Raw genomic sequence first — 13,139 nt, 5'->3', positions numbered from 1 at the left:
AGATTGCTAAGGGAACAAGAAAATGAAAAATATACTTATTTTTCTGTTTATTTATATTTTGCAAATCATTTGTTCAAAATTGTAAAATGTGCTAAATTCAATTTAACGAAAAGAAATTAATAACATGAATTATCAAAAATCGAATAGTTAGCATTAAAATTCAAACAATAATAATTCATTTGGACCTATAATGATTTTACTAGTTTATTTTTATGACGAAATGTTTCTTTGAAGCGTTTAAATTTAATAAAAGATATTTTGCATTTTGTTAACTCATTCTTATAAGAATTTTTTTTATTTCAATTGGCAAGTTTAAAAAGGTACTATTATTTGTTATATGAATGATTAATTTATTATTAAGCAGTTTATTCTTTTAAAATTTTTATCTTCATTCTTATTATAAATATAAAATAATCGTCAAAAATATATGTCAACATCTGTCTATCCGTTGACATTTAGAGATTCATATTAACCCATTTATGCCTTGTATCTCATTAAAAGTATGGTTCTTTTTCTTAAAATGGAAAAATGTGGTGCATAACATATTGAAACACAAGTGTTTCATTATTAGGATTTATTTTTCAAAACAAGATAGTACTGTCAACCATAATATACATACTTATATTTGGATTTTAAATCAAGGAACAGTACTTTTTAAAGCTAAAGTTGTAGTAGCATTAAGAAATATTAAAATGGTATAAACAGTCACCATTATTATCACTTTTTCCACATAAACCTCTTATTATTAGAGGTTAAATTACTAAAAAAAATTGGTGCATGCAATATTAGGTTTTTTTTTTTTGTGGCAAAAGAGTATAAAAAAGTTTTGTTTTCAACTGTAATGTATGTAATAAATAACACATGAAATGCAGATATATCGAATTTATTTCCAACCTCTTCCAGAAATTATTTTTGACAAAATTTTTTAAAAAATATGACTTAGTTTATAAAATTTAGATGAATATATTTGTTTATGACCATAGCTTTAAACTTTCTTAAACAAAATAAAAGTGACAAAATTTCTCATTTAAAATTAGGCAAATTGTTACTGCAACAGTTACAAATCATACATATTTTTCAATGCATTTGAAAATAGATAAAAACTCTAAATTGTAATAAACAAAATTTTAAAAAATCTACAATTAAAACAACCATTTTATATCAATGGAATGTTATTGAAATTTTAAATAAAAAAAAGCTTAAAACATCAAATTTTTCATTGCAAAATTCATAATAAACATGAATTTCATCTCAATAATTTAAATTTATTTTAAAAGAAGACTTTTTATGCTTATTTAAAAATTTTTACGTAATTCTCTTTTTAGAATAGCAGCACTAAAATTATAAAAATAAAAAGAGTAAAGTTTAAAAAACTTTTTGATTTAGCATATTAGTTAAGTAGAAAAAAATACACAGGGCTAGTTTTTACGATGCTTCTAAATTAAGTTTGTCCAAAATACAGTTGAAAATCATTAACCTATCAGTCTCATTATAAAATCACATGAATGTAAATAAAAAGTTAAATAACTAAAAAACTGAGTATAAAATGATTTTACTTTGTAAACACCCAATAAATTAAATGCAATTTCAGAAAGAAACAAGATGTCTAAATAAATAAATTGATCTACATATATATATATTTTTTTGTATTTGACTAGTACAAATATTGAACTACATAATTTAAATAGATGCACACATAAACTAAAACTTGACAGTAAATTTAATTTAAATTTAAACTATAAAGTCTATAACAATAAATATTTTTTTACGAATCTCGACAATCACCATGTATGGTATACTCTTTTAAGACTTGTACAAAAATATTTATTCCTAAATAACAACTTATATAATGAAGTCGAATCCAGTTTAAAATAAATTAGGTGATCAAATGAAAATATTTCTAAATTGACACGAACAAATAGTGGGAAACTGACAGATCACCATCAACAATAGAATATGCAGTCAATGAAATAAAATTTATACTTTTCCTAGAAGTTTTGATTTCATTTCATCATCTTTTTGTTTTTGCAATGCTTTAATATTTTTTAACTCTTTTTGTACAATTTTTTCAAAAGATGGATCCAACTCAGATACTTTAGAAAAGTCCTCTTGTGCGGGTTCCAGATCCCAAGTACCAACATAAGCTTTAGCCCTCCTATATAATGCCTTCACGTTACCTATTGAAATAAAAAAAATTATGTGAAAATAAATAAGTAATTCTGAAAATGAAACAAAATCAGTATTAAGAATATACAAAAACTTATTCAATTTTAGCAGTTATTTACAAAGCAGGCTAACAAAAATGAAGTCCTCAGTATTTATTCAAAAAACTTTCCCAATGAATGAGACATTTAATTTCAAAACCACATACAGTGGATGATCGATAGACTAATTCCAGTCGTCCAACCAAGGCAAATATTATTATATCATGAGGTTTTTATATTGGCAAAAATACTATACATTTTTGCATAAAACTATCTAGAAAATGTAGTTTTGTATCTCAGTGATCTTAAAGGAAAGACTGCCGTAATTGAAGTAGAAGAAGACTGTAAGAGTAACATACAAGTTTTCTATGAATGGTACATTTCATACTCTTTGACAAAGTTTAACCAATTGGTAATCAACTGTTTAAGACTTGCGACAATTCAAAATACAATTAACAGCATTTTCGTAGCAACCTTAAATATCAGCTAAATTATTAATTTAACAGAAATTTTTATAATATGAATAACTATAACAATTATACAAATTACTTTTATATACCAGCATGAAAAGAGACGAAGCAAACGATATGTGGAGTTTAATGACACAAAAGCCAAAATTGCCTCTTCTGCTCCAAATTTAAACTGCATTGCCAACTCAGAGTAAAAAATCAAACAGTATTATAATATTAATCTGATGTGGAGGGGGAGAGAAAAAAGACCGTGTTGAAATTAATATTCATCTAACAAGGCAAATCCCTGGAGTTACTGATTATGCCATCAATATTTTAAGATATTGATGTGATCAAAAAGGTCTTTATTTAGATCAAGAAAATTAAACATTTTAAATACAGATCTTACAATTAATCTGAAAGAAGAAAAATTGCATTTTTTATTTTATTAAAGGCACTAAGTTGATAAATTATAACTTAAAAACTCGTATTACCCCACTTACTTTTATCTTTATCTAAAACTTGTGTCGTATATTCTATGACAGGATAATAATCTTTTTGATGAAGTTTACACTGTGCATAATTTAAAAGAATGGGTATCTTCAAATTATCTAGAGCAACCCATTCTTCATCACCAGGTTTTTCTCTAAAAAATAAAAACAATTTATTATTTTTGACAGCTTATTTATACACATTTTGATTTTTATTAAGTAAGTGAAAAATAAAAAATTTAATTCACTTCAGAAGTAAACTATTTTATTTATTTTAAATAATAAACCACACATGGCAATTTATCTACTAATGACAATAAGTTCTATAATTTTTACAAATAATTGATAATGCAACTTAAATAAACAATCAAGCCACCTTTAAGATTTTATAAATTGTGTTTAAAAGAGCAATCAACACTGATAGAAACAAAGAACATATAAATGTGACAAGTCAAGCTATGTAATTGGGCCTCACATAGAGATTAGCTAAGTTATTCTGTAAGACAGGTAATGTACCAGGCAACTAATGTGTCACTGTAATTTAACTGAAAACTGCAAGTGTCTATTCATGCAAAGTTGTTGGCTAACAAGTTTTCACACCAGTTTTTCAAACTGATTAGTTGAAGGAGTGTGAATAATTGCTGTTATTTAAATAAGAAGCAAGAAAAAATGGTAATCAAGTTACCCTAATAATTTACAATGAACTCTTTGCTGATAAATACAAACTTATTACAAAACTATGCAGTTTTTCCATGAGTTGGCAAAGAAAGGGTGTTTCTTGAAAGTGGGGGGATGGATCTTTCTGTGATCGGAGAGGTTGTTTACCGAGCAATAAACATTAGACCTAGACAGGGAATAATCAGTCTCTTCTAGAGCAAGTTTACATAAAAGCCAAAAGAAGCTTGCCTTCTCAAATTTATACATTATTAGATAGGTACAAAATAAAAACCAGGGTAATAAAAAGAATGAAAATACCTGAGCAAAAGTTGCTCCAACCTGCCTAATGCTTCTGCATACTTCTTGCCAGCTTCTTCATACTGATTATTTTTATAAAGCTCATTACCAATGTTTTTCAATTCAGGAATAGATTTAAGTTTTTCTTCAGGCTCCATTGACCAGGATTCTTTCTCATATTCACCAGGGAGTTCCACCTTTAAAAGTTCTGAAGATAATTAACATTCTTTAAATATGCAACTGCAATAATTTTAATTGTAACTAACTATTCCTGTAAATAAACTTATGAATACGTAAGTCAAATTTCTATTTGTTTAGTCTTACCATATCAAAAAGTTCTCTCTTTTTTTTCTGTAATTTGTAGCAGTGATCTGGTTGCATATCTACAGTTTATAAAAAAGTAACTAAAATTTTAACATTGTAAAAGATTAGAGATGTACCAGGTCAAAAAATTTTGTTGAGTTCAGCTACCTAGAGAAAATGGAATATTATTCTCAGTTTGCTGTGGGTAGCTCAAAAATGTTTTATCAGTATCCCAACTGGTATTGGCAACCCAATGAAATTTCAATTTATTACCTAGCGGGTTCCTGGTATTATAAAAAAGAAAACAAAAAAAATTTATAATTTTCTATGAAACAAATATATTAAAGATATAGTTTTAAAGGCCCAGGTGATAAATATCTAGCCAGGTACCAGTAGTTGTTGGGCACCTAGTATGACCCAATAACATATAGTTTAAAATTAATTTTAAAATTTTGCAACATATAACTTGTATTTTACAAGAGTCAGTCTTATTTCAGTGTTAATGTTTTCTGGAAATTTGAGTTGAAAGTCTAATTTTTTCAACAAAAAAAAAGAGAAAACTTATAACATTAAAATGAATAATTTAAAAATAAGAGCAATACAAATTTATAAACAAAACAAAAATATTATTTAAACATATTCTTATTTACAAAAATAATTTTGTGATATAATGAATTAAACATTACTTTAAACTTGAGCTTTAAGTTTTAAAGAGATTAGAATTGAAACTCAAGCTTTTAACAGTAATATGTGACACAAACTCAATGCTACGAAAGATTGTTAGGTAAACATAGGTCACAAATATTTTAGAATAACACATTTAATTTTTAGACGTGAATATTTTTAAGTATGATTATAAAATGGTGCCCACACAAAATTAAAGAAAAGGTAAAATTAAATAAAACACTGATAAAAAAATACTATATTTTATCATTTTTAGTGTATTACATTATTTAAGTTTAAAAAAAAGCAAAATATATGGTTTTGAAAAAGAACCAATTATATGCAAATGTTTGATAACACATGGATGAGAGTAGTCAGAAAGTAAAAAAGAGGAAATCCATGAATATATATAACACACACACAAAAATTTGACAAAAAAGGTGTGACTTTTAAACTTGTAAGCCATGTGATTATAAATTCCGATGATTCATTTTAAAATTGTATGAATATGAATCACATGCATGATTTTAAATTGAAAGAATATGAATCTTGATATGAGGCTTTTAAATCACATGAATATGAAACTCTATATCTAATTTTAAAAAATGCGAAAATACAAATCATGAAGCGTAATTTTTAGATCACGTAAATAGGAATCACGATGCATATTTTTAAATCGCGCGAATACAAATCACAATGTCTAATTTTTAAAGCACGTATAAATACGAAAATCAGTGTTTGATATTACAACCGCGCAAATGAATCACGACATTGGATTTTAAGCTGGCGTGAATACGAATCGCTACACAGGGTTTTAAAAGCACGTAAATACAAATCGCGATATTGGATTTTTAAATCTCGTAAATAAGAATCGCAATGTACGATATTTAAGTTGCGTGAATAAGATTCGCAATGCACAACTTTTAAATCAGGTAAATGCGATTGATATTAAAATTGCGTGGATAAGAATCAAGATATTTGCAGATTCTAGACTTGGGATTTCTAAAAGGCTTGTTTGTATTGTTTTTGTTTAGACATAATAAATAAACATTTACAAGATTAATTGAATAAGCAAACAAATATTTTCACCGCAAATCCACCTCTATTTTTTTTTTCCTATCGTTTGCTTTCACGCTAGACAACAGGGTCAACTGTTTGAATTGCGAAAATACGAGCTGTCACGCGGGCGAATAAAAATACGAAAAATCTTATATTCTGTGCGTAAAAGCAGAGAAAATAGTTAAAATAAGTAAAAATACGGAAGGGTTAGCAGCTAGGACGTAGTTTGAATTTTCTGTTCACCTTTGAAAATCGTAAATAAATATTATTATTTTATTTCAACGTCTGAATTCTCAAAAAAAAAAAAAAAAAAAGCGGAATATTTATAAAAAAAAACTAAACTTTCAGAGAATCGGAATTTTTGATAAAAAAAGGTTGAAATTCGAAGGCAAAAGCAAAAAAATATCATCCCTGTATAAAGGCAAACCGGTTTTTTCCAAGGAAATGATTGTTAGAGAAGCTTCAGAGGGAGGAATGAGGACTTCAATACTTTCGCTCCGTGGAAAATTAAATTCTTCATAAAATATTTTAACTTGTTCCAAAAAAAATTTTCCCGGAAATTAGCAGAAAAAATCTGGGGAAAAAAAAGCGGAAATCCGCGGAAGAATCACATCCCTGGATAACAAGACAATAAAATGAATGTTGAATGTAAATTATACGACTTTATAAAACAAATAAACTGCAAATTCAAATAATTTAACAAATAAAAGGAATACAAAATTTAATTTACCAATAATAATTCCTCTATTGTTTTTTTGTTTTTTTTTTTAATTTTGTAAAGCACATCACATAAAATGATAAAATAGATAATACAGTCAACAGCTTAGACAAGCTTAAAATCATTTGGAATAATAATTTTAAAAAAAACTAATCAAATTTTATAATACAATATTTTAAATTAGCATCAAAATAAATTGCTTGCTTTTAAAACAGTCTTATAAATCATTTCAAGATTGACATTTTTATTAATTGGTTTTGTAGTTTTTCAGAAATGCAAATTTTACATTCAGATATAAACAAAATAATAGAGTAAGAAGGGAGGCAAATTTCCATATGGATGAGAAGACTAAAACTGCGAAACTAACATTTTTTCATGACTATTGACTGCCTCATATTGAATTTTTTATTACATTGTGCGCTGCAGCAACTATTTTTTTCAAGAGCTTAACAGAGCCAGACGCCTTACAAGTAGGTATTGTCACAGTCTTTGTAATATGAATCCAACTTTAGGATAGTATTTCATATTATGAATTGAATTTGGAACCATTCCATAGTAACTTCTAAACAATGCTTCAATTATGAGTGTTTGATTGATATTTTAATCCTTGTGTCACTAACATGAAATTTAGATTAAATGGTAAATATGATTCTCATTTTGCTGCTTCTTCGTTAAACTTCTGTGAGAAAGTTTTTCAGTTAAGTTTAAATAAAAATCACTATGTGATGCTAGATTTGTATTAATAAACTAAAACATTTTTATCTCTCAAAAAATTATCAAATTGGAGTTAAAAGGTCAAAAGAAAACAAACATGGACAAGATTTTTTTCCCCCTGATGAATTAATGCAAAAAATAGTATGTGTGATATGTATTTCATACATATATTTTAATTTTATAAAAAAAAATTTTTAATAATGATTTCATTAAATTTAAATAAAATATAACTCCTATCAACTTATGTCTTCATTTATCTATCATATTAATATAGTCAAAGCAGTTTACAGCATAATATTCCTCAATTAGCATAACATTTTGAATGGGCAATTATCTAAGTCTCAAGGGTTTGTCGGTCAAAGGAAGGTTTCACTGTGTTTATAATAAACAGTACAATTATATAAAATAAACATCATAGTTAAAAAAATTAACAGCATATGTTTACCTAAAGTAAAAGCCAAATCTGAAGGAAGTCTAATGAGATTATCTAAATCACTGTGTCCTACACCTTCAGCATAAGCCATCATTCCACAACAATGACCTTTCTTCGTATTCTGCGATATACCTGCAAATTCTCGAAAGCTCTTTGACACTAAAGGATATGCATCCACAAGCTAAAATAAATGAACGCAAATTTTTGACAAAAATGGTAAGAAATATTGATGATAATATGTATATTATTATTTAATTACTAATCCTATTTGAAATAATAATAAAAATCACAAGTATTTTTTACATGCTTTTAACAAGTATATTGAGACCTATGTGCAATGCTGACCACACTACCAAAAATCACGCCGTTGATCACAAAATTGTGGAACTATAATCCCACTGGACTAAATTGGTTGCTACCGCAATTCCTAACTTTACTTTTAGGCAATTACCAATATTAAGAAAAATAATCGAATCAATGAGTTTATAAAACTCATAGATAAAAAAAAAAAATATTCTATAACCGTCATTGAACAGCTGACCCAAATTAGAGCTACAAATGTTCAACTCTATAACCTTGTAATTTTGAACCCAACCCAGAAGACAAGGGAACCCAAGATCATGTATTGGTAGAAATTTTGCCTTTGAGGAAGAGTTTTTGATAGAACTAACTCACATTTGCGATAAACAGAGAGAGAAACCAGCAGAACCTCCCACGGTTAATCTGGCGGTAAGGGAACTCAAATCCATGATCCGTCTACTACTAAGGATATTTTACGTCAGCACTGTGGTTCGTGCGAGCTGAGTGCCGAATTCGTATCAACCAGTCATCGCAGTGATTCGAACCTGGTTTACCTTATAGGGAACAGAGTTCGAATCATATATCTATAGAATATTATTACCAATGTTTTAATAAAAAATAATTGATGCTTTATTTTTTTAAATCGTGTAAACATGAGTCCCACATAAGATTTTTAAATCACTTGAATATGAATCGTGAAGTGTCGTTTAAAATCTCATGAATACAGATGACAATGTGTAATTTTGAATCAGGTGAATAAGAATCACGATGAGAGATTTCAAATCATGTGCATGCAATTTTAAATTGTGTTTGCATAGGTAGCAAAACGAATAAAAAAATTGATAATTGTAAAAACTACCTGAAATTTAAGCATGAAAAAGTACATATAACAAGCATATATTGATTGAATATTTAATAATAAATATTGCTTTAATAAAAAATATTGATGTGTAATATATTTAAAATCTTGATGCATGGCTTTAAATTGCGAAAATGAATTTCTGTAGGAGATTTCTAAATCACGTGAATATGAATCATGATGTGTAATTTAAAACTCCATAAATACAGATCACAATGCGTGATTTTAAATTACACGAATATGAATCCTGAAGTAATTTATAAACCCATGAATACAAATCAGGGGTCTGTCTAGGTTTTTCTGAAAGGTACCTATTTTGTGAAAATTTTGACATAATTTGTGAAAAATTAAAAATTATATTAAAAAATCAATACAAAAACATGGTGAAAATATAGATTTATCGTTTCTTAAGGGATGCAAAAATAAAATTTTAAGAAAAAGTATTTTGTGAAACTACCTTTTTTCCTGAGGCTAAATTTGTGAAACTATCGTTTTACCTAAAATTGAATTTGTGAAGGTACCGCTAAACGGTAGTAAATTCGGCCTGGACAGACCCCTGCAAATCACAATGTGTATGTTGCGTGAATGCAAATTATAATGTGAAATTTTGGAACGGGTGAATAAAAATCCTCATGGGAGATTTTAAATCATGTGGATGTAATTTTAAATTGTGTTTGCATAGATAAAAAAAGGAGTTAAATAAGAATCTTTTTTTCAGAAATTAAAAAAAAGGACCTTTAATTGAGAGGAGGAATTTTTCTTCTTTTTAAAGTTTGAAAAAAAGTGGACCTTAGTCAAAAAATAGAAAAACTCATTCCTGATGTTTATATTTGCATGAGACTTCAATCTTCTATTTCTATTAACCCGGCAGTAGAGGCTTTTTATATACTACAGCTTAAAATACTACAGCTTTTTGTATATAGTAAGCAAAATCCACACTACTCCAAAGCTATAACCAGGGGTCTGTCTAGGTTTTTCTGAAAGGTACCTATTTTGTGAAAATTTAGACATAATTTGTGAAAAATTAAAAATTATATTACAAAATCAATACAAAAACATGGTAAAAATATAGATTTATCGTTTCTTAAGGGATAAAAAAATAAAATTTTACGAAAAAGTATTTTGTGAAACTACCGTTTTTCCTAAAGTTGAATTTGTGAAACTACAGTTTCACCTAAAATTGAATTTGTGAAGGTACCGCTAAGCGGTAGTAAATTCGGCCTGGACAGATCCCTGCTAACATAATCAAGAAAACTTAAAGTCTACAATCTGCAATTATTTATAAAAAGAAATCATATTTTTGAAAAAGGGTAAATAAATGTAATAATTAAGTTTCAGGATTTTAAAAAAAAAAAAAAATATGTATAATAATTTAAATATTTTTTACATTGATGAGAATAAAAAAGAGTATTTTATTCAAAATAATAATTTTTTTTTTTTGCAAAGAATAACTCTTATTTATTATCATACAGCGATTACATCCCTGTTTAAAGATACATTCAAAGTCTGTTTTAAGAACTTTTTATTAATAACAATCCATCTAAATGAGCAAGCTAGCATTTGATATAATGAATATATTCTTTTAGGAGTTTTTATCAAGTGATTATTTAAAATAGCTCACAATATTCTATCTGATTTGTACAGTAGGGAACCGATTATCCGGAACGATCGGGACCATCGCTATTCCGGATAACTGATTTTTCCGGTTTTCTGAATCGCTACAAAAAGCCGTTTTTTTTATTGTTAAACCCAACTAAAAAAAATTTTTTTTTTTGGAAATAATCTTAAAAAGAAGAAAAACCGATGGAGTAATACACTAATGATTATTTCCAAAATGATGGTAAGGTAAACATCTTTCAAAAAAGAAAGAAAAGACCTAAAATATTATGAGGAAATTTTTTTTTTTAAAAAAATAGCGGGAAAATGTATAGAATTTCGTTCCGGTTTTTTGGTTTTCTGATTTCCGGATAACGGGTTCTGTACTGTATTACTATATGTTGCGAACCTGGGCATTTCCTTAAATACAGATAACATACTGTTTTAATATTTAAAGAAATTACAAAAGAAAAACATGTTTATAAAAATTATTGAATTTCTTAAAATCAGAATTCCAGGGACCAAGAAATTCTGAAGTCCTAAAGACCTGTAATTTCCAAAGTCCAGTGAAATCACTGCTTAATGATAATATTTGCAAGTGTTATATATCAGAAAATTCTTGATTAATATTTAGGTAAAATTTTATAATTAACATTGGGAAGACAAAACAATGTACCAAAATAGCTACCATACATTCTTTTCTACTCTGAATTCAGCAACTTCTTCTGTTCTCATAGATTTCAAGCACTCTTCCCATATAGGCATTTTAAATTGTTTTCCTAAGATTATTTCCATTGGTCGATTAATTTTTTTGCTATCATCAATAATATCTTTCAATTCACCATCTTTATCAATAGTCTGGGTTTGAAAGTGAAAAATAACCTATAAAAAAAGTCAAACAATAAATAATAATTTTTTGGAGATGGTAAATTTTTTTTATTTAGTCAGGGTTTGGTAAAAAAGGTGAAAATACATAAACAACAAAGATATAAACAAACAAAGACATTAACAAAAAACTTTTTAATTAATTAAAAAAATTTCAGATATTTAAGCAAGAGAAAACAGTATGTAAAAAGCATACGCCCTGGAAATATAAGAATATTAATGTACATTTTTTTTTCAAATTATATGAATATGAAATATTTTTTCAATTTCAAATATTTTCGAATATTTTTCTAATATTTTTTCAAATTGTATGAATCTTGATGTGTGATTTTAAAATCGCATGAACACAAATGATGATATGAGATTTTTAAATCATACGAATATGAACCGTAATGTATAACTTAAAATCTATAGTGAATACAGATAATTTTGATTAATTTTAATTATTAAGTGAATGCAAATAATAAAATGAGATTTTTAGATCCTATGAATCTAGCTGTGCAATTTAAAATTATGTATAAATGTACTTTAAATCTTGCAAATACAAACTGCGATGTGTGATTTTAATTTGGGGGAGATTTATGTATCATGATCTGTGGCAGAATAATCGCCGAATCTGAGCACGGCCGGCAAGAAATTAAAAAATCCCATCATAGTAAGGGGCTAACTCAAAAGGTATAACTCGCAGCCACTTCAGGGCAAACATCTTCATGTTTTGTTTTTTCTTCAAATTTTAAGTTTAAAATCTATTTGGCACCTTAGAGATTGTAGTTGTCGCGAAAGATCACGATACAGAAATCCTTCCTTCAATTGCGTGACTGCAATTTTAGCGGTTTGAAAAAGTTGAAATTTCTTTGAAACAGGTGGAATTTTTTCTTTAATTAAATTAAAAAGGGAAAAAATAGGAAGAAAAATCACGATATGGAAATACCCCCCGGATACTTCGATAAATACTTCTTAAGATCTTTCTTTCCGAGGCAAGAATCCAAGTTTGAGATGAATATCTCAATATTGAATATCACAGATTGAAACATACAAATTAAAAATGGAATAATTATTTAACTTTATCAAAAGGATAATAAAAAAATTCAAAATATCACATACCTTAGAACCATCTTTAAAATCTGGAACATCACACTTTCCAGCATAAAGAATTTTTTTCGTCAGGCCATCTGTAAATGGTGATTGATCCATTTCGAATATTTCTGCTTCAACGAAAAAAAACTAAATCTAGAGTATTTAATGTAATAATTTAAAAAGAAGAAAAATTCAAGTTAGTTTTGTTCCAGATATTTATATCACATCGGTAATATGTCAAAATTTGCTAAACAAAATGTTCGCCTTTTGTTTACTTTTCAACATAATTGTTGCCAACTTCATTAATTAATTGAAATTATATTTATTGGATAAATTTTTTAAGAAAAGAAAAAAATCTAATTTTTTCCGTTAAAAAAATTAATGCCTATAAATATTTAGTTTTATCTTTTTATTATCAAGTAAAAGATAAAAAA

The 13,139-nt window shown here is 27.0% G+C and overlaps 1 protein-coding gene across 2 annotated transcripts; it reads right to left on the bottom strand.

The window, feature by feature from the left end:
* Positions 1-867: 867 nt before the first annotated feature.
* On the bottom strand, positions 868-13,009 carry LOC107456843 (AH receptor-interacting protein). Of its 2 annotated transcripts, none has more exons than XM_016074810.5 (6): positions 12,733-13,009; positions 11,437-11,625; positions 8,001-8,169; positions 4,120-4,306; positions 3,157-3,299; positions 868-2,177 (listed from the first exon to the last, which is right to left on the bottom strand). In XM_016074810.5, exons 1-6 carry the CDS (start codon positions 12,820-12,822, stop codon positions 1,978-1,980), a joined length of 978 nt encoding a protein of 325 aa, XP_015930296.1. In that variant the 5' UTR covers positions 12,823-13,009; the 3' UTR covers positions 868-1,977. The 2 variants fall into 2 exon arrangements, with proteins under 2 accessions (XP_015930296.1, XP_042900291.1); XM_043044357.3 differs by having other exon boundaries at positions 3,148-3,299; positions 12,733-12,983.
* Between the last annotated feature and the right edge of the window lie 130 nt (positions 13,010-13,139).

The sequence above is a fragment of the Parasteatoda tepidariorum genome, chromosome 8 (genome assembly GCF_982258835.1).
Source record: "Parasteatoda tepidariorum strain Cologne lab strain chromosome 8, Ptep-v5.0, whole genome shotgun sequence".
Lineage (NCBI taxonomy): Eukaryota > Metazoa > Arthropoda > Arachnida > Araneae > Theridiidae > Parasteatoda > Parasteatoda tepidariorum.
Note: the sequence above shows the minus strand (reverse complement) of the source record. Positions and strands in the feature narration are given on the sequence as shown.

Excerpts from the sequence above, each read along its gene's own strand:
- LOC107456843 (XM_043044357.3), bottom strand. The coding sequence starts at position 12,822 with ATGGATCAATCACCATTTACAGATGGCCTGACGAAAAAAATTCTTTAT. Across the intron at positions 11,626-12,732 it reads ATTTTAAAGATGGTTCTAAG|GTTATTTTTCACTTTCAAAC; the intron begins GTATGTGATATT and ends CTTTTTTTATAG. Across the intron at positions 8,170-11,436 it reads AATTCAGAGTAGAAAAGAAT|CTTGTGGATGCATATCCTTT; the intron begins GTATGGTAGCTA and ends CATTTATTTTAG.